The 27,047-nt window shown below is 45.9% G+C and overlaps 1 protein-coding gene and 1 non-coding gene across 2 annotated transcripts; one reads left to right on the forward strand and one right to left on the reverse strand.

The window, feature by feature from the left end:
• The first annotated feature begins 5,912 nt into the window (after window positions 1-5,912).
• On the forward strand, window positions 5,913-27,047 carry SFT2D2 (SFT2 domain containing 2). Its single transcript, XM_012783887.2, has 8 exons — window positions 5,913-6,071; window positions 10,843-10,929; window positions 11,309-11,394; window positions 14,636-14,717; window positions 16,539-16,574; window positions 16,661-16,719; window positions 18,859-18,888; window positions 21,701-27,047. The coding sequence occupies exons 1-8, from the start codon at window positions 6,009-6,011 to the stop codon at window positions 21,738-21,740; spliced, it is 483 nt and encodes a 160-aa protein (XP_012639341.1). The 5' UTR covers window positions 5,913-6,008; the 3' UTR covers window positions 21,741-27,047.
• Window positions 11,043-11,149, reverse strand: LOC142869709 (U6 spliceosomal RNA). Its single transcript, XR_012918283.1, has one exon. It is a non-coding gene; the product is annotated as a U6 spliceosomal RNA (small nuclear RNA).

Genomic DNA, 27,047 nt, shown 5'->3' on the forward strand with positions numbered 1-27,047 from the left:
CTGTCTTTAGCATCATAGCTACCCTAGTGGGTGTGAATTGATATTTCCTTGTGGTTTTGATTTGCATTACTCTGATGACTAATGATGCTGAGCATCTTTTCTTATGCTTATTGGTCATTTGTGTACAGAGACTTTGTCCATTTAAAAAGCTTGTTTGTAGGCTGGGTGCAGGGCCTCATGCCTGTAATCCTAGTACTCTGGGAGGCCATGGTGGGAGGACTGCTTGAGGTCAGGAGTTCAAGACCAGCCTGAGCAAGAGCAAGACCCCCATCTCTACTAAAAATAAAAAAATTAGCCAGCTGTGGTGGCATGTGCCTGTAATCCTAGCCACTCAAGAGGCGAGGCAGGAGGATCACTTGAGCCCAGTAGTTTGAAGTTGCTGTAAGCTAGGCTGACTCCACGGCACTCTAGCCCAGGTGACAGAGTAAGATTCCATCTCAAAAAAAAAAAAAAAAATTGGTTTGTTTTTTATTGAATTGTAAGAGTTCTTCACACATTCCAGATAGAAGTCCCTTATTAGATAGATAACTTGGAAGTCTTTTCTATCATTCTGTGGTTTGTTTTTTGACTTTTTGGTTTCCTTTGAATACAAAAGCTTTTAATTTTGGTGAAGTTCAATTTATCTGTTTTCTTTTTATGACTTGTGCTTTTGGTATCATATCTAATTCAATTTTAAAACAAAATAATCAGGCCGGGCGAGGTGGCTCATGCTTTGTAATCCTAGCACTCTGGGAGGCCGAGGCGGGCGGATTGCTCAAAGTCAGGAGTTCAAAACCAGCCTGAGCGAGACCCCGTCTCTACTATAAAAATAGAAAGAAATTAATTGGCCAACTAATATATATATAAAAAAATTAGCCGGGCATGGTGGCTCGTGCCTGTAGTCCCAGCAACTCAGGAGGCTGAGGCAGTAGGATCGCTGAGCCCAGGAGATTGAGGTTGCTGTGAGCTAGGCTGACGCCACGGCACTCACTCTAGCCTAGGCAAGAAAACGAAACTCTGTCTCAAAAAAAAAACAAAAACAAAAAAATCCAAAATAATCTTTCACATTTCTAAGAGTTATTTTCCTAAAATATTAAAAACCATCTATAAAAGTTAAAGGGAAGAAATATAATTTATGATTAACAAGTGTTAAAAAATGAAATTTAAACTATTTAAGACCGGGCATGGTGGCTCACGCCTATAATCCTAGCACTCTGGGAGGCCAAGGCAGGTGGATCATTCGAGCTCCGGAGTTCAAGACTAGCCTGAGCAAGAGTGAGATCCTGTCTCTACTGAAAAAATAGAAAGAAATGAGCTGGACAACTAAATTTAGCTAGGCGTGGTGGCATATGCCTATAGTCCCAGCTACCCCGAAGGCCGAGGCAAGAGGATTGCTTGAGCCCAGGAGTTGGAGGTTGCTGTGAGCTGGGCTGATGCCACAGCACTCTAGCCCAGGCAACAGGGTGAGACTCTGTCTTAAAAATAAATAAATAAATAAATAAATAAATAAACAAACAAACTATTTAAATAGAGTTGAAAATTTTGACTTTTTGAAAATGTAATGAAATCTTATTAAATATTTTTATTAAAAAGCTATTCATGATTCCAGTGTTCAATGTTTTAGAATCAGTGTCATGCTTCATATATGTTTGGCCTAGGCCTACATAAATACACATGTTTCAGAGTAAAATGAATTGTTTAATATTACATAATGTCCCTAATCCTGTATGTGAACTATTGCAAATACTGTACAAATTTTTGAGCACCTTTGGAATCTGAAATTAGAGCATGAGAAACAAGAAAACAGACGGCAGGCATTACTGGGAAATGGAATATTGCTATGCAAGAATCTACTGCATTCAAGGTATCTGAAAGGGGGGATTTGACAAGTTGACTTGTCTTCTCTTTTACCTAAGCACTTGCGTGCTTGTACCCGAGTGGCACTCTGAAGCAGTGTCTGTCTGCACTGGTAGTGGCACAACCCTCAACCTTCTGAGCACCAGGATGTAGTTGCCTTTTGTTTCAAGGACCTAGGACAAGAGTTGTGAAGAAGCATTTCCCCGGGACCTGTTACTCATGACGGCCAGGTTTCAGGTATGGGCGCACTGTCCCAGTGCTGAGTGTGAGATCCCAAGTCACAGAGGTGCCCAGGCGTTTTAATACATTTGTGGCCGGGCGTGGTGGCTCATGCCTGTAATCCTAGCACTCTGGGAGGCCGAGGCGGGCGGATTGCTCAAGGTCAGGAGTTCGAAACCAGCCTGAGCAAGAGCGAGACCCCCATCTCTACTATAAATAGAAAGAAATTAATTGGCCAACTAATATATATAGAAAAAAACATTAGCCGGGCATGGTGGCGCGTGCCTGTAGTCCCAGCTACTCGGGAGGCTGAGGCAGAAGGATTATTTGAGCCCAGGAGTTTGAGGTTGCTGTGAGCTAGGCTGACGCCACAGCACTCACTATAGCCTGGACAACAAGTGAGACTCTGTCTCAAAAAAAAAAAAAAAAAAAAAAAAGTATGTATATAGAAAGCTAGGCATGGTGGCACGTGCCTGTAGTCCCAGCTACTCGGGAGGCTGAGGCAGGAGGATCTCTTGAGTCCAGGAGTTTGAGGTTGCTGTGAGCTAGGCTGACACCATGGCACTCTAGCCACGACAACGGAGTGAGACTCTGTCTCAAAAAAAAAAAAAAAATTCATTTGTGTGTGTGTTTGTGATTTGCAGGCTCTCCCAAAGCACGAAGAGGCCCCTCCTGCCCTGTTTTAAAGGCAATGATACTCTTAGGCCATGGGGTGAGATTATAAATATGGCCTTTCTAATCCAACTCTCATTTACCATGAGGAAGATGGAGTTGGAAGGTGGACCAATTTTCTTATTTTGCTGACAAAAATAGGCTTTACCTGCTGACTTGTATGCCATTGTCATTTTAAGTATTGTCCTATCTGCAGTCTGGCTATTATAATTCACACAACTGCAAAAGACACAAAATTTCTCACTCATTCATTCGCTCACTCAATATGTATTTACCAAGCACCTTGTTTTCTAGGTGCTTTTTGGGGAGTAAAGAAATGAATGACAAGATCTCATACTCTAGAGGAGGAGACAGAATTGAACTGTGAGTAATGATAATATTGAGGCTAGTACTTACAGGTGTGTTTAAAGTGATAAAGGAACATAGACGAAAGAGCAACTGCCCATGTCACTGTGGCCTGGCCTAGGGAAGGCTTCAGACATGGCAGAATAGTAGTACTTTCCATTAAATGCTAACAGAAGGCCTGCTATGTTATAGGCTCTCTTCGAATACTGTCACATTTACTTCCCACAGTAACTTTCAGAAGTAGTCATTTTTTTTTTTTTGAGACAGAGTCTCAGTTTGTTGCCCAGGCTAGAGTGAGTGCTGTGACATCAGCCTAGCTCACAGCAACCTCAAACTCCTGGGCTCAAGAGATCCCTCTGCCTCAGCCTCCGAAGTAGCTGGGACTACAGGCATGTGCCACCATGCCCGGCTAATTTTTTCTCTATATATATTAGTTGGCCAATTAATTTCTTTCTATTTACAGTAGAGATGGGGTCTCGCTCTTGCTCAGGCTGGTTTCAAACTCCTGACCTTGAGCGAACCGCCCGCCTCAGCCTCCCAGAGTGCTAGGATTACAGGCGTCAGCCACCTTGCCCGGCCAGAAGTAGTCATTTAGGCCCATTTTACAGGTGTGAAAATGGAGGGCCGGGAAGGTTAAGGAACTTGCTCAATGCCACACAGCTAGAGTTGCAACTTTCAGGTCTTCCTAACTCTGTAGTGGATAGACTTTGTACTATGTCCCGATACTGGATAAGTCTTGAAATATGTGTAGGAGCTTACCTGAGTGGAACACGCAGGGTAAGGAGCATTCAGGCAAAAGCAGCACCATGTTATTCAAGGTGTGAGGTGTAAATTGAAATTATAAAGCAAAGCACGTGAGTGTATCCATAAAGATGAGATCACATCCAGGGTCAGATTACAACCATATGACTTACTTGAATAGGGTTCTGTGCAAATCCCATTGCCCAGTTGATTAATAATTTCTTCCTTCCTTCCTTCCTTCCTTCCTTCCTTCCTTCCCTCCCTCCCTCCCTCCCTCCCTCCCTCTCTCTCTCTCTCTCTCTCTCTCTCTCTTTCTTTTGAGACAGAGTCTCACTTTGTTGCCCAGGCTAGAGTGAGTGCCATGGCGTCAGCCCAGCTCACAGCAACCTCAAACTCCTGGGCTCAAGCAATCCTCCTGCCTCAGCCTCCCGAGTAGCTGGGACTACAGGCATGTGCCACCATGCCCAGCTAATTTTATATATATATATATATATATATATATATATATATATATATATATTAGTTGGCCAATTAATTTCTTTCTATTTATAGTAGAGACGGTCCCGCTCTTGCTCAGGTTGGTTTCGAACTCCTGACCTCGAGCGATCCACCCGCCTCGGCCTCCCAGAGTGCTAGGATTACAGGCGTGAGCCACCGCGCCCGGCCGATTTAATGATTTCCAACAGGCCCAACTTCAAGGTAACATTTAAATTCTCTCCAGACAGACACAGCATTACTACTTTTCACAAGTGTTCATGTGTGTATGTGTGTGTTGGGGGAGATACTGTAATTGATGTTTTTAGTGGGTGCTCTTGATAACTTCTCTGTGAACTTATTTTTCTGAGCCATTTTCATTTTTAAGTAGGTTTTCCAGACATTCCCCAGCAAGTGGTTTGCAATGCGAATCCATGTCCTGTGTTTGGCCTTGTCTTCGGGATTACACGGATTCTCCAACACAGAATCTTTAGTGCTGGAGTCTGGTTTGAGGTCAATAAAACAAACCATTCAAAAAACACAAAACAGGCCCAGGGAAGGTACCACCTCATGCTTGTAATCCTAGCACGTTGAGGCAGGAGATTCTTTGAGGTCAGGAGTTGTAGGACAGCCTGAGCAAGAATGAGACTCTGTCTCTAAAAAAAAAAAAGAAAGAAAGAAAGAAAAGGAAAGAAAGGAAAGGAAAGAAGGAAGGAAGGAAGGAGAAAGAAAGAAAGAAAGAAAGAAAGAAAGAAAGAAAGAAAGAAAGAAAGAAAGAAAGAAAGAAAGAAAGAAAGAAAAGAAAGAAAGAAAGAAAGAAAGAAAGAAAGAAAGAAAGAAAGAAAGAAAGAAAGAAAGAAAGAAAGAAAGAAAGAAAGAAAGAAAGGAAGGAAGGAAGGAAGGAAGGAAGGAAGGAAGGAAGGAAGGAAGGAAGGAAGGAAGGAAGGAAGGAAGGAAGGAAGGAAGGAAGGAAGAAAGGAAGGAAAGGAAGAAAGAAAGAAAGAAAGAAAAATTAGCCAGGCATGGCGGTGCACACTTGTAGTCCCAGCTACTTGAGAGGGTGAGGCAGGAGGATACCGTGAGCCCAGGAGTTTGAGGTTGCAGTGGGCTATGTGATGCCATGGTACTCTAGCCCCAGGACAGAATAAGACGCTGTATCCAAAAAAAAAAAACCCAAACAAAACAAAACAAAACCCCTCTTATTCCTTTTGCCATCCCCTTGATGATGCCTTTCCAGTTTTGTTGGTTTTTTTCTAACACGTCCACAAAACTTTTTCACAAAATTTGTTACAGACTGAATTTATTCCAGTTGGCCATTGGTGATTTAAAAAAAAAAAAAAAATCTTCAACAGCGTTAAGCGCAATCAGAGTGTGCATTCACCCCGGCCCACGTTCGCGTGGGCTCCAGGCTTCGCCGTCTTTGTCTCTCCAGCTCCTCGCGCGACACGGGCGCTGGGCGTCGGTGGACCGACCCGGCGAGGCGGGGCGCGGCGGGTCCGGGTCCGGGTCGGGAACGCAGCGCGGGCTGCCCCGCCCCCCGGCGAGGCGAGCCGGGCGCCCGGGGCGGGGCGCGGCGCGGGGCCTGCAGGGCGCCGCCCAGGTGGGCAGGTACCTGGGCGGGGCGCGCCGGGGTGGCCGGGCCGTGGCCGCGGGGGCGAGCACCCGGAAGCGCCGTGCCCTCAGCCAGCGCGACAGGCGGCCCGGTGGGGAGCAGGCCCGCGATGGACAAGCTGAAGAAGGTGCTGAGCGGGCAGGACACCGAGGACCGCGGCGGGCTGTCCGAGGTGAGTGCCCGCCCGCCGCCCGACCCCCGCCGGCCGGCCTGGCGCGGCGTCCCGCGGTGGCGGCTCAGAGCGTGCGGCGGGACCTCCAGGACTTCTTGGAAAGCGCCTCTGCCTCTGCGCCGGCCTCCCCTGCCCGGCGTCGCGGGGACCCCCGCGCAGGGCCCGGGCGCTTTGCACGGGCCGCCGGCGTCTGCGCCCTCCCGCCCTCCCGCCCTGCGCCGGTCCCCACCGAGAGAGGGCGGCGCCGGCGCGTCTGCGAGCCCGAGGCCCGGCCTCCAGGCGCTCGGCCCATTCCTGCAGACCCGGGAAAGCACTTCAGCGCCGCGCCAGGCGGCAGCCCCGCCGGGGAGGGCGCGTGCAGGCCGGGGTGGCGCTCCCGCAGCCTTCCCGGCTCGCGCGGGGCCTGTGGCCGAGCCCCGCGCTCCCCCGCGCCGAGCGCGCGCCCGGCTTGGCCGCAGCGTGTGACACTCCCACCCGGCCGAGCACGCCGCCTTGGCTTGTGAAGCTGGCTCCGCCACAGGGGAGCAGGGCCGCGTCTCGTTTCCCTGCGTGTGTGTCCGCACGGAGACTGCGCCAGCGCCTCGGGAGACCGCCTGCTGCGCGTTTGTGCTAGTACAAGTGTTTACCAAGAGCCGAAGCCTGGCCACCCATGCCCTGTTCTAGAACCACCTGTGTATGCCTGCTTGCGGTGCTTTCAGCGCTTGTTTTCGTTTTCCTTTCTGGTCGACAGAACAACTTTTCTCTTGTTGTTGTTTTCTTTAGCCTGTTTCCCCGCTTGTAAAATGGGGGTGTCGAACAAGATGGTAGGGCCTCTTTCAACTGGAAACCTGAGTTTTCCTTCTCACTTTATTTAGTGTTTCTTGTTTTCTCAGCAAGCTGCTTTCACCCACTTTTGTGGTTGCTGATTTTGTAGTTGCTGTTGTTGGTTTTTTTTTTTTTTTTTTTGCCAAATGTGAAGCATGTGATTGCTGATTTTATTCTGTGTTTTGTTTTGTATGATACTGGTACCTCCACCCCCTCCATGAAATCTCAGAATATAAAACTTGTTCTGTGAATATTCACCTTGGAGTAACACTATAGGAATACAATGTTACAGGAATTGAGGTTTAACTTTTTCTGACATTTCCAAATAGCTTGGCGAGTTCTTTCTAATTTGTTGTCTTTATAGCTCTCAAGTTGAACCTAAGACAGGTCTGACTTAAGTAGCTGACCCTTATTGTTATTTGAAACTTTATCCCCATTGACTGGCAACTCGCTTTTATGAGCAGTTGGTGCTTAAGGGGAGACACTTTCTCTCCCTGAAGACTCTTGGGGGGTCTCTCTACTGTTGACAGGGGGATGACGCAGATATCACACATTTAGCAAATCATCATGGTGGGGTGGACAGACCTTCTAGAGTGCACGATGCAGCAAAGTTTGAAAACATAAATGCTGAGCTTGTTTTTACCTAAAATAGTGAGTGCCTGCGCTCACTATTTACAATGAATGGGCTTTCATGTGTTGTAAGCTCAGGCACATATTAAATCTATTTTTGAAAGAATAAGTGCTTCTCTTGTTCTAAAATACTTGGGGCAGTTTCCTCTTTCTGAGTGGGATTTCTGTTTATGTGCATCATTGTATGGCACTTCCGGAGTCTTGGATTCCTGGGAAGCATTTTGTTGCTGACTGATTTCATCTTCAGGGCTGTTTTGGCTTAGATTTTACTTATTAGGTCAGGGCCTCCTTTAAAATATCGGTACTGATTTTATTGTCACGTTTTTCATAGTTTTGAGGCTGGCAAAGCTGGAGGATTCTGTGGTGAAGTTTGGATGAGGTGGCCTTAAAAATCTCTTTAGGAGGTCACCAGAAGTGAGTGCTCTTTAACATTTTTATCCTTTTAATATAAACCATAAAAGTATGATTAGTTCTGGTTCTCCTACCTCTGCTTGGTAGTTATATAAAATTTGCGTGGCTGTGTCTAATCATAGCCTCATGATAAATTTTCTAATTAATACCCATCTTCATAAATGCACCTTAATTAAGTCTTTAGTCTTAGTAGACTTCTTTCTGAAAGTATAGGTTTTACGTTTTTTATAAAGGATTATAGGGACGAGGAAGATATGACTGGTACCTGATTTTAAAGTGCAGAAATAAAGCAGTGTTCCTTTCTTACCTTCTTCTCGTTACCAACTCTGTTTCCCTGAAGGATTCTTAGCTTTACTTCTTGGCAAGAGCCCCTTTTCTCCACGTCCCAGAGTCAAAGGACCTTTGTGAGTAACTGCCAGTCAGACTGCTTGTGAGCACACTGCCTACACATTCTATCCAGGTACTTTTAGCTACTCTAATTTCCAAAAAAAGTGCACTAGCACAGCTTCCAGCAACCATGAATTTAGAGAGATCTTTTATATAAACTGAGTTTGTTTTCATAAATTGGCCAAAAAGAAGTGTTTTGCTTAAAATAGAAGTGAAACAACAGCTTCCTCCTTCCCTGACCAAGTGTGTGTGTGGAAGAATTTGCAACATAGACATGTAGTCCAAAAAACACAGTGGTGAAATTTCCCCCATCCCCACACCCCAAGATTTTGGCAAATAAAGGTAATGTTTGGGTGGATTCAGCTTGAGAGACTTAACAGGCGTCCTCAAACTACGGCCCGTGGGGCACATTCGGGTGTTTTTGCCCGTTTGTTTTTTTACTTCAAAATAAGATATGTGCAGTGTGCATAGGAATTTGTCCATAGTATTTTTTAAACTGTAGTCCGGCCCTCCAACGGTCTGAGGGACAGTGAACTGGCCCCCTGTTTAAAAAGTTTGAGGACCCCTGGACTTAGAGAACCGAAGTGTCACTTTCCCTTCTGGAGGGAGAAACCAGGATCATATTTTTGGTGGAACTACTTCGTATTGCCATTGATTTTGGTTTTTACAAGGACTAGAATCTCACTGTCCTGTAGAGAATATGTAGCACTCTAGATGACAGGGCTAGTTCAAATTTGATGCCTAAACTTTATGGTGATCCTCCTTAAAAAAAAGGAAAAAAGATTGAACCTTTTCCAATATCCCTGTTGACACCAAGTAGTGCTCAGGCTGAGGTCCAGTCCTGCTACCACCTTGTTCTCCCTGCGTGCAGCTTGGTTCTTTTTTCCAACCTGGCGACATAAGTTCTTTGATTCTTGTATGAGTAGGAAGAGTGGTAGCTTGTTATTTTATCCTGTCCTTGGTGGGAGGTTAAACAGGTTAGTCAGAAGTAGCCTAACGAGGTTGTCTGGGCCCAGTAGAGCCTGTTACCAGAGCATCTTCACACGGCTCGTTTTGGAGCTCGCAGGCTCCATAAGGAGAAGGAATTTTCCTTAGCATGAAACCTGACGGCTCATCTGTGAGGTCCTAACACTGTGCTGCCTGCTACGTGTTACCCTCCCTAAGTGCCTAAGCGTGCTTTCTCTGCAGGGTCATGTGTTGCCACATGTTGTGCAAATGCTGTGTGTGTGTGTGTGTGTGTGTGTGTGTGTGGGGGGGCGTGCTATTGCAGTGTCATGAGCCCAGTTTCAATGTGTGTGAATATTTAGGGGTTGGAGGAGAACCTTTTTTTGCTAAGCTGACCTAAATACCTTTCTCCTGTGTGAAGGTTAAGCCATTCTGGCAGCACCTGCCACACCTGGGGAAGCCTCTTCAAGCTTTTGGTTTGACAGGAACTTTGGAGACAGGGTTGAAAATGAGTCCCTGAGCTGGGGGCAGTCAAGACTGAGGGGGTTGGCAGTCTAGTGACCTGTGCACCCTCTGCCACCACTTACTTTCCTCATCAGCGGAGTGGAAATGTGGTAGGCAACTTTGACCACATTGCCAGAGGGGGACCGTGCTGGCCATGTAAGGTGAGCCCTGCAGGGGCATACATGGGCCTGGCTGTCCTGCCGTGGCTTTGGTCTCTCAGTGGCAGCTGTCTGTGTCCAGCTTGGAGCAGCTGTGCTGGTTTGCAGCAAGTGGACAGACTAGGAAGGTCTCTGGTGCAGAGACTTGGTTGTCGCCTTTAACGTGGGAAAGGAACCACTGAGGGCTGCTCATGGGCTCTCCTGTTTCAGTAAAGTTTTTCTGGAAGTCTTGGCCTGCCCTGAGCTTTGCTCTGGGCAGTGATTTATCATGATGGCAGAGAGTCAGAATGAGCAGAGCAGCAATTAATTAACTGGGATCTGTCTCGCTCGGGTGACTTGGCTGATGCCAGCACACTGTAAGTCCAACATCTGCATGGAGAATGCATACTGTGAACGAGAGTCCTGGTCGGATGAGAGCCTTCGCCCTCTGAGGTCCCGGAAGTGCTGCAGGAGCAGCGCCTGCTGCAGCCGGCTGGGCGATGTAGGAGAGAATGCCCAGCGGACCAGCCGCCTGCGTGCCATCCCTCGTCTTTTCCCTATTTTATGGGCCCCTGCCTGGCGGAGCTCATGGCTTTCCAGTTGTGGTCCTCATCCTGCTTGGGCTGTGGGAAGACTTTGGGCTGCTTAGAGCCTGCGGTCTTGCCTTCCTGTTTGGGAAATGGGTTGAGCCTGAGGCAGGGAGTCTCCACCTCTGAAGGCCGGAGCCACAGTAAGCTAACAGCCCCTGGAGAGGAGATTCTGTCTGGGTAAGAGCTTGCAGCCCTAATAGGAGTTGCATTCCATGACTCTCTGTAGCTGCGAGTATAGGATTCCATGTCCCTTGCCTTCCCCAGTACAGATTAACACTATTTCCAAATTGAATTGTGTGCTTTCATTGTTTTTGTTAAATATGTATGTACATATATGTAATTTTTTTTTTTTAATAATTTCAGGTTGTTGAGGCATCTTCATTAAGCTGGGGTACCAGAATAAAAGGCTTCGCTGCGTGTTTTGCTATAGGAATTCTCTGCTCACTCCTGGTAAGATTTCCCTCCCTCCTCTCTTTTTTCTCCCTGTGCTCCTTCAGTATATTTCCCCCTTTCATCTGCCTCCTTTCTCCTTTTTTTATTTTTTTGTATTTCTTTTATTTTTTTAAAATATGGAATGCTTCAAGAATTTGCATGTCATCCTTGTACAGGGGCCATGCTAATCTTCTCTGTATCGTTCCAATTTTAGTATACGTGCTGCCGAAGCTAGCATGTCCTTTTCCCTTTTGTTCTGCAGTAGAATGCATGGGTGAGAGAAGTGGGAAATAAGGGAGGGAGACTGGCTTCTCTGGGCTTCCTCTGTGAGCCCCTGGTTGTGAGGCTGGGTAGGAGGGGTTGTTCACACGCAAACTCCCTGTGCTTTAAATTCCAGGGGACTCTTCTGCTATGGGTGCCCAGGAAGGGACTACCACTCTTTGCAGTGTTTTACACCCTTGGTAACATCGCATCAATTGGGAGGTAACCTTTTTTTTTTTCTTTAATCCAACCTTAGCCTGTCGTTAGATGGGGAAATGGATGTGGCTTGTGCTTGAGGGAGTTGAAGGAGGATGCTCCAGTAGTTTTGAGGATTTGGAGAGAAAAGAGGTAGTTAGAATATATCACAATCACATGCTATTATTTTGAAACATTGTATATCGTAGTTTATCTTTGAAACACCTGGGAGAAAGCAGGAAATATATTGCCATTGTGATTTCTTGCATGAGGGAACTGCGACATAGAGCAGTTGAAAGCTGCCTCTGAGGTTCGTGACACAGTCCTCCCCATTGCTTGTAGTCTTGTTGCTGCCAGAGACTGAGTTGGTGGTTTTTAAAGGGCTTACCTTGCCAGTGGCCCTGGGTGAAACCGGTTTTTATATCCTGTCAGACCATCCCAGACCTGAATAGCAGCTCGTGCGGGCAGGGCGTCTGATGGAGCGCTTCCCAGAAATGGGCAGCCCGTTCCGCACGCTGCGGGTGCACGGACACCCCGGCCGACAGCTGCAGTCAGTCTGCGTAGCTGGGAGCCTCTTCCTGAATGGCCCGTAGGAACCTGAACTCGGTCATCTTGCCTCCCCCTACCCCGTGATTACTCACCAAGGCTTGGTGTAGACCTGGCATACCTGGCTCTTTCTTTGTCCCCATGGCTGTTTGTCCCTCACTGACTGACTTACAAGCCCAGTGGGTAAGCATCGATCATACGCCGCGCTGGGCTGTGATGACACAGAGATAAGTACAGTTTGGTCCCGGCTGCCGTGGAGCTCACTGGTCAGCCAGGCAGGCAGCCATCATGGAATCAAATTGATGACACAACAGGACATGGAAAGAGAGATGCTCAGGGAGGGACAGCCGACCCGAGCTGGCGCACGAGTTGGGGATGGGGGGCTTCCTAGATAAGGTGCTGTCTGAGCTGGTCTTAATCTTTGGCCTGCATCATTTCCCACCTGAACAGGAAGCGCCTGCTGGGTCCCTCTGCCTCCTTCACTGCCCCTCTCCAGGCCATTTTCCACCGAGTTGTGGAGCCATTTGCTCATAGCTGCATAACCTCCTTGAGTGGCCCCTGTTCCCTCTCCGCGTGTGGAGTCCAGACGCCTGAGCATGCGTACAAGCAAGGCCCTGTGAGCTCTGGCTCCCCAGCCAGTGCCCCTCCAGCCCGGACTGAGCTTCTTGCTTTTTCCGAGTGTCTTTGTGCTTTTGTTCAGGCTGTTTTCTCTGCCAAGAGTGCTGCCCTATCTGTACCTTCCTTGGTTTGATACTTGCTCCTTTGTCAAGACCTAGCTCAGAAGTCACCTCTTCTATGACACTCTTCTTCCTAATTTCGTCTTCCTCCCCAGAATCGATGGTCTCTTCCTTTGGGTTCTCTATAGCCCATCTATACTTAAGTGATGGCACAGGTAGCATTTTGTTACACTGACCGTTACACGTCCGTAAGCCATTGACAAGGGCTGTGCCTGTGTCTTACTTGTCCCCAGTTGTCCCCAAACCTAGCTCTGTGGCCGGAAATGTTAATGAAAAGTGGTTGAGTGCGTGACTCTTGGCACTTTCTTAAAGCTTGATTTATAATCAGTGCATATGACAGTAAAATGCTGCCCCTCAGAGATGTTTAATGTTGCTTCTGAAGCTTTCTCAAGTACTGACTTTTGTGGAATTTGTCTTTGGGCAGACAGTGTAGGTTATAATGTACAGTCTAGACTGGGCATAAATCTATGGGTATAATGCTTAATCCACAAGAGCTATTTAGCAAATCCTAAGAGGATGGACTCTTTAAGGCACTGTGTAGGGAGACAATAAAGGGAGCAAATTGTTATTTCCAGGGTGTGTTTAGGAGTTTGCGGATTTCCCTGTAATCTCTTATATTTTATATCTATGCTGTGTTTCATTTTTAAGACCAGCCTTGGCTGTTGCTTCTTACTTGGTATAGACTAAAGAGGTAGGTGCACCCTTACTGGGCCACTTGAGCTGAGAGTGCAGCCTTGAATTCAAAGTTGTAACTTCATGGCGCTTCTAAGAGAAGACTGACTTTTTAAGTAAGAAGTAAGAAGACTTACTTTTTAAAATTCTTGTCTTTGTTGAATACTCAGTAGCTAACGTCTGCTGGTTGACGTGTATTAAACACTAGCTATAACTGAGGAGCTATCACTGGAATGACACCACGTGGGCATTTTCTTCAGGACTCAGGAAACATGACGTAAAGCTGGCCCTTGCGCTTGGTGTGCAAGGCGTGATAATGGTCTGCTTCCTTTGTGATTACTCTCCCTGGACACCTCTCTGGTTCGTTCACACAGAATTCATGATGGGGATGTTTTTTGGCGTTTTGGAATGCGGTAGACGTGAGTTTGAAGTGAGTCAGCTCTTTGAGTTCCTATCTGTGTGATCTTGGATAAGTCAATTAACCTTTCTGAGTTTCATTTTCTCATCTCTAAAATAAATTTAATATATAACTCAGTGTTGTTGAGGGGCTGAAACAAGGTAATATATGTAATATCTGGCATTTAGCAAACATTCAACAGATAACAGATGATATTATCATTAGAATTATTCCTTGGAAATTATGAAAGAAAAAGAAATGCTCTACTTTTTAGCATAACCAACCTAAGCCTGTAAGGTATGGTTTATTATTGTTTTTTTAATTACCTGATCCTTTTTGGTTTGTTTCATGGGTAGATTGTCAAGGAGACCAGGTAGCATCTTCTAGAGATTGGGGCCATATAACCTGGTGGTATGAATAGGATTCTAGAGTCAGACCCGCATGCATTTACAGCAGGCGTCCTCAAACTACGGCCCACGGGCCACATGCAGGTGTTTTTGCCCATTTATTTTTTAACTTCAAAATAAGATATGTGCAGTGTGCATAGGAATTTGTTCATAGTTTTTTTTTAAACGATACCCTCCAACGGTCTGAGGGACAGTGAACTGGCCCCCTGTTTAAAAAGTTTGAGGACCCCCTGACTTTCAGCCTCGGTCTCTCATTTACTAGTTGGGTGGCACTGGGTAAGTTACCCTCTGGGCTTCAGTGTAATTGTTCCTATTCCTTAGGTTGTTGATAGATTAAACAAAAGTAATGCAGAAAAGGCCCTTAGGCACAGTGCCTGCCATAGAGTAACAGCTTTTCAAATGTTAGCTACTATTACAGTTTATTGCCACAGGAAATCTTGGGGCGGACTGAACGTGCCTCGTGTGGTTCTGGTCTGGTCTGACGGTTCGCATGTGTGTTTGCCTCTTAGTACCATCTTCCTCATGGGGCCAGTGAAACAGCTGAAGCGAATGTTTGAGCCAACGCGTCTGATTGCAACTATCATGGTGCTGGTAAGTTCTGCTTTGTAGCGGGGCTTTTCAAGTGAGAGTTTTCATTTCTGTTGTATAGAGTTTTTTCCCTTTTATTTATTTTTATTTTTTTATTTTTTTTGAGACAGAGTCTTGCTTTGTGGCCCAGCCTAGAGTGAGTGCCGTGGTGTCAGCCTAGCTCATAGCAACCTCAAACTCCTGGGCTCAAGCAATCCTCCTGCCTCAGCCTCCCGATTAGCTGGGACTACAGGCACGCGCCACCATGCCTGGCTAATTTTTTTCTATATATTAGGTGGCCAATTAATTTCTTTCTAATTTTATAGTAGAGACGGGGTCTCGCTCTTGCTCAGGCTGGTTTCCAACTCCTGACCTCGAGCAATCTGTCTGCCTCGGCCTCCCAGAGTGCTAGGATTACAGGCGTGAGCCACCGTGCGCCTGGCCTGAGTTTTTCCCCTTTTAAACCTAAGGTCTTCTTTCCTTTTTTCTTTCATCTTGCCTTATTCCCCAATTCCTGTGACCTCGTGGCAGAAGGGAGCGTTCTTCATCTACGGGTAGTAGGTAGTAATACCACGATTCCCTCCTGCTCCTCCGCCTGTTTCAGTTGGTGTCCAGGTGCTGCCAGTTCTATGAAGCACCCCTAGAGGGCGCTGCTTGTCAAATGAGCCCAACCGGCATGGTGGTGGTAGGAGAGCTGGGACACCTTCCCGGTGACAGCTGAAGCCACCCACAGGCAGAGCTTGGAGGGAATAACCCAGAAACACAGGGCTCATTCTCTAGAGTGGGTGTCCAGTCTTCCAGGATGGGCCCTTTTTTTCCTTATCATTATCTGACTTTGGATCATGTTACTTGTTTTTTCATCAGTCTTCATGAAGTGGGAGCAGCCTCCTTATGGTCTGTCATCCTTGTCCCTTGCTCTGACAACAGTGCCTTCAGTTTTGTTAGAGCTTCCTGTCCTGTCTGCCTGGGATGCCTCTCATTTTTGGCCCATTCTCTTCCATGTGGCCGTGGAAATCATTCCAGACCACGGTTTCTGGACTGCTGTTACAATGATCAGTACTGCAGCTCTTGGAACTTGATCAAGCATACTTTTATTTTTAGTTTCATTTGTGTACATCTCATTTGTTCAGATAGGTAAGTTCTATAAAGTCATGGTCACATTCGCTATTTGTTTTGTGCCCTTTCAGAGCATCGAGCACGATGCTGGGCTTAGAGGAAATACTTAGGACCTACTTCCTGAGCAGGGAGTGTCATAGAAGGAAAGGCATGGCTGACCGCTCGAGCACCAGCCGGTCTTGGCCAGCCCAGGACTCCTGTAGAATGAACTTTCTAAGAAAGGCCGTAGGGGAAGTGTTAGGTGACATGTAAACAAATAACCGGCTTGCTGACTGTGAGATCGACATCTCATGTTAACCTTTGTCCTTATATGCCCTTTCTATTCCAGCGCTGGCAGAAGTTAAAACATAGAGATTTGTGTTAAGCTTATTTTAGTGTGTTTGAATGACAAGATGGGTGGGCTAGAAATGGATTCTGTTTGCTGGGCAGAAATTCTGGGAACACCTGAAAGTAGAAGAGCATCTTTCTCTTTTTACTCTACATGAATATTTATTGGCCAATTTGATTTCATGGGGATTTTAACTTTTCTGCCAAACATGGGTGCTCAGGTGGGTTAAATGCTTTAAAATGAAGGATGGATGCATCTGGTTGCTGTGAGAACTGCATCTGCAGCCTCATAAGTACCGTTGTGAGCTTGTCAAGAATAAGTCTTACAGTTTTTTGTTGTTGTTGTTGTTGTTGCTATGTTGTCATTGTATTAATTAAATACTGTTTCCTTTCTTCCTCTAGTTGTGTTTTGCACTTACCCTGTGTTCTGCCTTCTGGGTAAGTGTGTATTTTAATTTTTCTTAACCTTTTTGGCTTGTGCCCCTGTCACACACTCTCCTGTGACCATATCATTTTTCTTTCAGTGGCATAACAAGGGACTTGCACTCATCTTCTGCATTTTGCAGTCTTTGGCATTGACGTGGTAGGTAACCTTTTATACAGTCCCCTCCTACATAGCCCTGTGACTGATGCAGCTGAAGGAGATAAAACCCACATGTTGTGGGCAGGAGGATTAGGAAAACATAGACGCTCTTTAAAAGAGTTCTCAGTGATGCACGTGAGGTCAGGCTCCAGAGCAAAAGCCCATCGATGCGGCCCACTGCCAACAGATGGCATTAGGGGTCTTGAGTGGCCACGGGAGGCTGCTTGTTTGCCTGCTGCAGCATTTTTGCTGGGCTCATGGTTGATTTTGAGATGTTGCAAACGTTATTTAAACCACTCATGTCAGTAAGTGCAAAGACAATGAAAGTATTATGAGGGCTGATAAAAAGAGGCTTGTGAGTCAAGTAGATGCTAACGAAATAGGAAAGTGGTAAGAAAAATAAAGAGCATTACATTTGTGATGGAATGAATCATTTAACAGAAGGACAAAGAGTGAATTGTCAGTAGGAGATGGGGAACAGTCACTGACAAAAAGGAAAACCGTGTGGCTGTGGGCTGTAGCATCAGCATGTGCACTGGGGTGGAGGCCTGTTGGCTTTTGGTAATTCAAGTGAAGACTAGGAAAGTATAACTCGAGAGCCAAGCACAGTTAAAGGGCTACTGGAGACGTTATTTTCCAAAACCAGGGGGCCTTTTCAAACCTGTACAACATCAAGGTTTGGTGCCATACAGAGGGGTGGGGGCAGGCATGGAATCTGCAGCTCCGGAGACATTTCTTAGCGTTTATCAAGGGACAGTGTCTGCTAGAGCAGCTTCAGTATGGGTGTGGCTGATCTATTTTAGAAAAACATGTTTGCTATAATGCAAAGAAAAGAGGACTGTGGACGTTTTAAAGCGCCCAAGGATCAATGAACTCTTATTTGGTGATGAATCTTAAGACTGTAAGCTTAACCCCCACCCCTCCTTTTAGTAACTTTGGACTTTTGAATAAATATATTTTGAAAATGCCTTTTGGAATTGACTGTTTGTTCACAAGTAAATGAACTTCTGTACATGATAAGATGCAGAGAAGGATGGTGGTGTGGTTTTAATATGACATGCACATTTTGGCCATAGGTCCTAAACAGGCCTGATTTGGTGGCTTATGTTTATATTTTGATTTTCCTCTAGGGGCAGAAATTGGTACCGACATACACATGCTTTTCTTTGCTTATAGACTTATTTTAAAGTCTGTTTCAAAGGTTTGGCATTCAGATGGGCTCAGATGAATAGCAGTATTCCCTTCAACGCCGACGTATTCTGACTGCGTCTGCTTTTTGTAGGGCCAACCAACTTACAACCTGCCTGACACAAAGTACCTGTTTTTTAGAGTTATGGAGCTTATTCCCTGCTTGGTTGCCTTTTAGGCAACTGTGATTTACCAAGATACTTTGGGCATGGATTCTTTTATTTTTTTATATAAAATATGTTATCTCAGCCTTATTTATAATAGTGAAAACAAGGTGCAATCAAATGTGTAGCAATAAACTCTAGAGAATTGAGCCACCTTCAGGAGGTGGGGAGAGGAGTAGAGGAGAAAGGGGTCTTGCTGTATTGCCCAGGTTTGTCTCGAACTCCTGAGCTCAAGAGATCCTCTTGTCTCAGCCTCCCGAGGTTCCTTGAAGAATTGTATCTTTGTAGAATTTACATGCATAGAATTTACATGCATGGAGAATTTACATGCATTGATAGTGTGCCTCCCCTTTTTTGTTCTGTGTTCTTTAAAATATTAACAGGAGTAGAATAGAGAATTTATCCTAATTGGGTAGAAGTTAAATTCTGTCGAGGATCTATAAAATGTTAAGAGTTAACTATTGAGATTTTACTTGGCATTTTTTCGAAGAGGGTTCCTATGCTATCTGGATATCTGGAATGTGCCTATTTTAGGTGATTGCTTCTTGCTCATTTGGTTAGAGCAGTACCCCAGTGAGGCCGAAGTCACAGGGTTTCTCTCCATGGCTGTACACGTGGCACAGTGTACAAGTGGGCCTTTGTGTGTCCATGCGCATGCCCCAGGCGGAGGAGGGGAGAGGGTCTGGATAAATCGTTGCAGAGGTTCCTACAGCTCAGAAGCCCATCCCACTGTGTAATCTTCTACTTCCTTCATTTGGTTTGATCTTTTGTTTGTTTTTCATTGTAGGTATAGCCTCTCCTTCATACCGTATGCAAGGTAAGACTAACTGTGTATTTAGAAGTACAATTTCTGTCATTTGAGGACGATGCTATGTTCGCATAAGGCCTTTTAATTTAAAGTGTGCTTTCGGAGAGTACATGCTATTTTATTTATCTTTACTAAAATCTCTTGAGTCAAATAGGCAAACGTACATCTGTTTTATAGATGAATAAGCTAAAGGTCACCCCTCTACCCACCCATATTATACAACTAATGGTGGGTGTTGACCCAGGTCCACTAATTCCCGATAGTGTTGAACATTTCACTCTGATACATAGTGCATTTATGCACATTATCTTTTTTTTTTTTTTTTTTTTTTGAGACAGAGTCTCGCTTTGTTGTCCAGGCTAGAGTGAGTGCCGTGGCGTCAGCCTAGCTCACAGCAACCTCAAACTCCTGGGCTCCAGCGATCCTCCTGCCTCAGCCTCCCGAGTAGCTGGGACTACAGGCATTCGCCACCATGCCCGGCTAATTTTTTATATATATCAGTTGGCTAATTAATTTCTTTCTATTTATAGTAGAGACGGGGGTCTCGCTCTTGCTCAGGCTGGTTTCGAACTCCTGACCTCGAGCAATCCGCCCGCCTCGGCCTCCCAGAGAGCTAGGATTACAGGCGTGAGCCACTGCGCCCGGCCTGCACATTATCTTTTAACCTGGAGCTTTGAGTAGGTTTTTTTTTTTTTCTTAGGGTGACTATCACTTGAATATCACTGAGCAAGAGATGGAGGGATCTCAGTTTGTGCTTGTTTTCTTGTAGTAGCCCACTGATGGGAACGTTTCTAAAGAGTTTATAAAGGGAAAGTAATCAGGACCAGGGCTTCCTTACTAGCAGCGTGACCTTGGACAACCCTCTTGACCCCTCTGGCCTGGGCTGAGGCATTGATTACTATACTGGGTTGGATAGAGGCCTCATTCGAACTCTGCAGTTCTAATACTTTTTCATTGGCGGCCTCTCAAAATCAGCCATGTGATCTTTGCCTCTGACTCTGTTCTAATGCAACTATTTAGCTTCCATCCTTCTTTATCATTATCTGTTAACTAAAAAAAAAGGCTTTTCCTTAACTGCATTGAGGAAATGAAAAATGATGCCTGACCTGGAAGGCAGGAAGAGCAATCCCCCGTCTTTTGCATTCCAAGTCTGTTGCTGAGAGTGATTTGAAAGTGCTGAGGACTGATTAGATGAGACGTCAACAAGCCCAACAAGTCAAGGCAGCTGGGTGGCTTTGTGGATAGGTTCTAGGAGGGTAACAGTTATGAAATACTCCATGCAGACCTGGCCAGTTTTGGGGAGTGGTGGCTTGTCTGAGAAGATTATGGGCAGGGATGTCCTAGGGAGCTAGGTTTTTATATGAAGTGAGCCAGAGCCCATCATAGCTGAGCATCCAATGAGATATTGATCAACCTGCCAACATTTGAATATATCTTGGTGCCTGAACCGGCTACATAATTTGTGAGGCCTAGTGCAAAATGAAAATGTGGGCATCTTTTTAAAAAGCGATCTTAAGGATTTCCAGGTGGTGACATCAAAGCATTAAACTCGGTGCAGACCCTTTAAGCATGGGGCCCTGTGCAGTTGCACAGGTCTTAGCCGTAAAGCTTGTGTGGTGTCATTCTTCAGGGCTGCAGGCTTGATCTGGATTGCCATGTATAAAATACATACATACAAACAAACATGCATGTTTTATACATGTATGTTAAGTGATTGGTAGGACAGTGGAATTCTATTTGAGTTTTCATGTGCCAAGCAGATAGAAATTTCCTGAGGTAGGGAGGGAATCACAAAGTTAGATCCTGCCCTTCTATTTGTAACTTCCCCTAGAATAGCTTTTCCCACAGTGTTCCATAGAAACAGAAGAGCGTTCTCTGATCAAGTAAGTTTGGGAAAAAAAGTTAAGCAACATCAGGCAGGTTGGTGTTTGCCTGGCTTTCCAGATCCTTTAATGAGCTGTGTGTATTGTGAGCAGCCACGACTGGGACTCCTGTGCCCATAAAACCCTTGTTGTGCACAGCACCTCTTAGGACTATAGCGCGGAGCATATCTCAAGAAGTGCTGCCCTGCAATCACCTTGGAATTAAAATGCAGTGCCTGCTCGTGTAAATGGGTTGTTCGCCGCTCCCTCCCTTGTGTGATTCTCAGTTTCCTTAGTGCAAGTGCAGTCGAGAACACGGAAGGAACAGAGCTGGGCGTGAGAAGCCTAGTGCCACGTTGCACAGCGAGGTGTGGTGCTGGAAATGGGTATGCTTGCTGGGGCAGAACAGTAATTTGCTGAGCACCCACTCTTTCCTTGCACTCTTTATACTGGATTCCAAGGAGGAAATGCCTGTGATGGGGCTGGTACAGCATGTTAATAAGCGCTTGGTTCCCATAGAGAGATCTCTGTCTTAGGGAGCTCCTGAAAGGTGTCCCTTAAAAAGTTCTGCTGCCTGCTTAGACTGAAGAAAGGTCCTCGTGACTATTTGACTTAATACTTTCAGTGCGTTCTGTGATTATGGCTGATATTAAAATGCAGCAGTCCTAATTTCTTATTTTCTAACAGCCTGTACTTTCTTACCTTTACATCTGATTAGCTATCATTTATTAAATACCTATTCTGTGCAGTGCACTAATTCCTACAACCAATCTGTAGGGTAAGTGAGGCATTTGCAACTCAAAGAGGACAAATAACTTGCCTAGGTCATACTGCCAATAAACGTTGAAGCTGCAGTTTTCCACTCTGCAGCTGCTACTCGGGGTGCCAAGGAAACCGTAAAGGAGAGCCTTTGGGGTGACGGTATGTTCTACTCATCTTTGTGTTTTTTTCCTTCCTAGGGATGCTGTGAAGAAGTGTTTTGTCACGTGTCTTGCATGATACACGGCCGATTTTGCAAAGCTTTGGAAGGCACTATGGATGGAAGCTGGTGGACGGTTTTGTAAATATCTTTTAAACCTCTGTCTTACAGACATGTGCCTTTTATCTTGCAGCAACGTGTTGCCTGCGATTCAAACATTTGAGACTTGCTTTTGGAAGGAACACCGTGTTTCCAAACCTGAATGTCTGTAGCACGGTATGAGAAGTGAGTTCTGTTCTGTAGCTTATGGATTGGAATCTTCCTCACGCACCTCTTTGGATGTCGTCCCTCACAAATAAAAACCTGTTAGGCAGCAGCAGATAAGCCCTGTGTGCCAGTGATGCCCAGGTGGCAACAGGCAGCCCCATCAGAGATTGCAGGGGTGCAACAGTAAGGGACAGGATTTGGGGATCAACAGGGGCTTTGCTACTTGTCCCTCAGCATGGAAACCATCACCACTGCCCCACATAGAGTGGACATGCTCTGGCATCTGAGAACAAGTGATCCTGCCTCACACAAGCCCGTGGGGAGCCTGGCCGTGGAGGGAAGTAGAAGATAGGCACTTTTTGGTGGTGTATGTTGTTTCTTAATCTGAACCCAGGCACCCTCGCTGTTCTGATTCTACGCCTCACTGTCGAATGCATTTTCTAACATTCCATGCAGACTCTTTTTCTCTTGGGTTTTTCTTTCCATCTCCTCCCTCCACCTCTCCCTACATGTCTTTACTTAGGACACCTTGGCACTAGGTGGAGAGAGCAAAGCAGCAACAGAAAACACTGCTATTTCCTTTTGGACGAGCAAATAGGAGGTGAGAAAACTTGCTGCTCTTAGCTGTACGTTTTTTCTTCATCGTTTATAAATGCTTGCTTTTGAACTGATCTTATTTTCCCTTCTCCTCTGGAGCGGGGGCCAGGGCAGAGTGGATGGGAAGACAGATCCCCACTGTAGGCCCAACAGGAAGTCGGCACGCCTGCCCAGTGACCTTAGATAGCCCCAGCATTTGCACTTCAGCCTGTGCTCCAGGCACTGCGGAGGACCCCGTGGATGGCACGTGGTCATGTTGCAGCCTCACGCGCCTAACCACATACAGAGTGCTTTTGTGTCCCTGGTCTTATCTGGTCCTCGTGAGAGCCTTGTGACGGAGCAGGGATTGGCACCCCACCGAGCAGTCAGGGAAATCGAAGCTCATATTGGTTTTCAGATCCACCCACAGCACAGGCGTGGCAGCGTCGGGCCCAGAGCCCGGGTGCACCAGCCTCAGTCTCCTTCGTGACCCGGTGTTTCCTCTCTGGCTGTACCACCTGTAACTTTTCACCAGCCAAGCCTGTGCCTTTTCTAGTTCCTGTCTCTTTATGTCAAGTCACATGTGTCACCTCGTACCTGGCCCTGCCTGCTCATCTCCCTTTCTGGAAGCTTCCTCCTGGGGTCTGTAGGATGTTCATTGTTCCCTTGTGTTCCCTCTCAGCTTCTCTTTGCTGCCTAATCATCAGTGTCTTTTGTTAGCCAGGGTTCCTGGCACTCTAGGTCCTCTGCAGTCACCCCGTAAATGAGGTCCATTTGGATTTGCCTTTCTGCTCTTTATCCCAGGCCAACTGGTTCGCTTGGGCTCCTGCTCTGGCCCGTCCAAACCAAAGGCAGTGGCCACTGGTTGTCTCCTAGCTTGTGGCTAACTGCTGAACTTCTTTATCCTGCCGCAGCCAAGAACTCTGGCCTTTTCTTCTGGGAGCTGGGGAGGTGTGAACAGGCCTGACGGGGCTGGAGGGAGGAGCTAGTCTTCCCCAGGCCCTTTCTAGGCTGTTGGGAGCATCCTGTCATATGCTGAGGTCCATAACTCAGGGTCCATAACTGAGGTCCTCAACAGCCAGGGTGGGAAATTATATGCCACCCTCTGGCTTCTGTGGGGCTTCTTCATGTCCCAGGTGCCTCTTGGAAACAGTTGAGATGTCAGAAGGGCTCTGGTGCCAGGAGTACCCGTGGTTCCTTCTCTTCGGAGCTGATGTGAGGCAGGCCTGGTGGATGCCAAGAGCTCCGACAGCCTGCAGCAGGACACCTAGAGGGCTGGCCCCTCCTGCCCTTTGTAATGGCTGGACTTGACTTTGGGGAACACAAGCCTGAGTTGCCTTTTAAGGTGCCCCCAGGGCCATATATCATAGTGGTAGTGAGACTGAGTGTGAGCTTTGGCTCAGTCACATGCTAATCGTGGCATGTTGAACAAGTTACTTAACCTCTGGTTCCTCAGTTTGCTCTTCTGTTTGAAAGTGGTGGAGGCAATTCCTGCAGCAGCACTGCAGGCTGCCAGTGAGATACGTGTCAAGTGCTTAGCTTGGGGCCAGCATAAGCAAAGTCTCAGTAAAGAGCAAGTGTTAGTATTTAATCCCCCAGATAACTGATGACCGTGGAAGGTGACAGAATGAACGTCTCTGACCATTAATTTATCTAAAAAATATTTGTCTAGTACGATGTATCCAGCACTATAGACACTGCCACGTTTTATCTCATTTAGTATTCACAGTGACTGCCAGGCAAATGGCATTGTCTCTGTTATTATTGCTGAGATCAGCCAGCCTCCCAGAGGGTCAGGGGCCCGTCCCAGATCTCACCAGTAGATGGCGCCAGGGAGATGGGGGCTTTGTGGCCAGTTTGCTCAGACAGCTCGTGTCATGACACTCATCGGGTTTCCTGTCTTCCAGCAGTTTCCAGAGTTCTGAATGTTTCCTTCTGTCGCCTTATCCTTTGGTCATTTCCCTGCTTGCTTTTGTCTAGACAGTGGGAGGAAGAAATCCATTTCAAAACTGCTAAAACCTGTTACCAAGCAACAGCACTGGTTAAAAAGCAAAGCTAGTGGGTGAGACAGGAGTAGAGAATTAGGCTTCCAGATTGTGGCTGGCGGTGGTCCGTCTCCTGGCCACCCGCCTTCCATCCTAGCTGTCCACTGCTGGGTGAAGGAGGCGTCACTGCGTTGTAGGAGTGAAGGGACCACTGAGCGACTCCTTTGGAGGTGGGGACGTGGCACTCAGCCAGGGACATGAGGAAGCAGTTCCCGCGTGCCCTCTGCCCCCAGCTGTTGGCTCTTTGAGTGCTTTATTGGGGGGAGCACCGCCCTCTGGACCAGCAGAGGTGGCTTCCTGCCCCTCTCCCCTTCTTCGAGGCCCTCGAGACTCTCACTGGGCGTCAGGCGGGTTGCGTGCTAACTCTGTCTCCCGTCTCAAATCAGAAAGGCTTCCCGTTTGCAGCATGTGCTCAGCTGGAGCTTTTAGTTCTCAGGCTCCTCCGTGTGGCTGCTGCTCAGACCGCAGCTCCAGCCGTCTTGTCTCCTTATTTCCGGGAAGCGCCGAACACTATTCCCCAGTTTAGGGTTTTCACTGGGCTGGTTATCTCCAGCGCTGGAACATCTGTCCATCACCCTCCTAAGGTGACTTTGTGGATTATCTGCCTGAGTGTGCTACCTCCCTCCCACCATAATCACTGTATCTTCAGGGAGCAGGAAATACAATCATGAAACGCATTGTCAATAAGGTCGCTTTGTGATACCTCCATTAGGATAGATAACAAGAGACCATGCCTTCAAAGGTGTGGCAAATGCTGGATTGGCGTCTGCTTTCGATAGCCTCATGAAAGTGACAGGTGCTGCAGCACAAGTGACGAGATTTGCCGGAATGAGTACAAAAATCGAAGCTCAGCCCTGTGGCTGTGGCTTTCCTTTTCTGTGGGCCAGCCCACGCCAGACTCTCCCTGTCTTCTCTTCCCTGACTAGAGTCAGCTGCAGGATTATCAAATACTTTAAAATTCACAACCTATTCCGAAACCTCATTTTCAGCAAAAAACAAACAAAAAATCCAACCTCAGTGTTTAAAGATCTGCGAAGCCATTTGCTAGATTTTTGGCGTAGTTTTTTTTTTTTTTTAGTTTAAACAAATCCAAGTTTTTTTTTTTTTTGTTAAGTTTAAGATTTGCAGTAGTTTATTTGCAGATAGCATTTTTAAAAAAGTTAGTAGACGCCTTTAGCTGAAATTAAATACAGATTTTATGTACGTCATTGTAACTCTTGGTAAGATATAAAAACCAGAAATCTAAATTTTTATTTAAAAAGTTGGTTCGGAGGTCAAATTATGTGACTTTAAAGTACCTTCTAATTAACAATTTTATGAAATTCTGAGATCTTCTGTGTTTTTAGTAAAGAAGAAAGTACGGTGAAGTTTGATTTCAGTTCACTCAAGAATAGGGTATTTGGTTGCACTTTGGTTGTTTCCAGTTCTCCAATAAAAGCATAGGTGACACTCTGAAGTCCTTGATGCTTACGCTTTACCCTTGATTTATCAGATTTTTGTTGCAGTGAAGCAAATGGGGAACAGCAAAGCCTTTGTTAATGTAAATTGACAAAAAATTACATCCTTTTTTAGCAGGAGCTGACAAACTGATACGGGGCTTATGATTTTCTGTGTGCAGGATGGTCTGAAACTAGGGAAGAGTGAGTCCACTAGGCAGGACAGACTTTGCTGTTTAAAATGAAAGGTCAGTTCACAGCATCATAACAAACAATAGTGATGCATATATTCACAACAAAGTAACGTCACTAGGTGTAATAAACAGCTATTTAAAAAGGGAAGACAAATGGTCTCTAGTATAAAAGGGCTGGCTACCTGGACATAACATCCTTGTGAAGCATCTAAAGGTCAAATTGAGGCTGGTGTCTGGGTAAATTTGCTCTCTGCCTGTTGAGTATCTGTACTACAGCAGGTAATGAGCCTTGTTCTTAATACAAATGAGCCTTGTATTTGTGTAATCCCCTAAAGGAGAGCTATAGTTTACATTCAATTTTGTGATCTTTCTGCTGTGAACAGTGTTTATTTTGCCTTTTTCAATGTTTGCTTGACTTAGCAGCCTTAAATAAGGAAAGGAAAAAAAAAATAACCCTCTGAAGTCTGATCTTTTGCTGCTTTTGTAAATTCTGATTGTGAAGTTGGGAGTGAAGATGTTCAAAAGCCCATGGTGAATTTCTATGCCTTCAGAACATTGTGCCTGTTTTAATATGATGAGCTTTTAAAATACTTTGCTAAAACATAAATCAGTTTTTTGTAATTGTGTAGATACTCGTAAGTAATTTTGAATGCCACTCATTGTATAACTAAATTTTTATATCCAGAAATATATTCTTGAGTACTACTTTTCCTACCTTGAGAATCTATTTCATATAATAAATCTTGTTTTCTTTTTACTAACTTATTTCAAAGAGAATGTTGCTAAGCTGTTTCCCCCTCCTCCATCACAATTATTGTTATTTGCTGTTTTTTCCTTTTCCAATAAATGGTAGCATAATCTTTAATAAA

This window comes from Microcebus murinus, chromosome 2 (genome assembly GCF_040939455.1).
Source record: "Microcebus murinus isolate Inina chromosome 2, M.murinus_Inina_mat1.0, whole genome shotgun sequence".
Taxonomy (NCBI): Eukaryota; Metazoa; Chordata; class Mammalia; order Primates; family Cheirogaleidae; genus Microcebus; species Microcebus murinus.

What these genes read in the sequence shown, in the direction of transcription:
- SFT2D2 (XM_012783887.2), top strand. Translation starts at nt 6,009, where the DNA reads ATGGACAAGCTGAAGAAGGTGCTGAGCGGGCAGGACACCGAGGACCGC. An exon ending in TTGCAACTATCATGGTGCTG is followed by an intron (nt 14,718 to 16,538) that starts GTAAGTTCTGCT and finishes TTCTTCCTCTAG; the next exon opens with TTGTGTTTTGCACTTACCCT. An exon ending in CCCTGTGTTCTGCCTTCTGG is followed by an intron (nt 16,575 to 16,660) that starts GTAAGTGTGTAT and finishes TTTTTCTTTCAG; the next exon opens with TGGCATAACAAGGGACTTGC.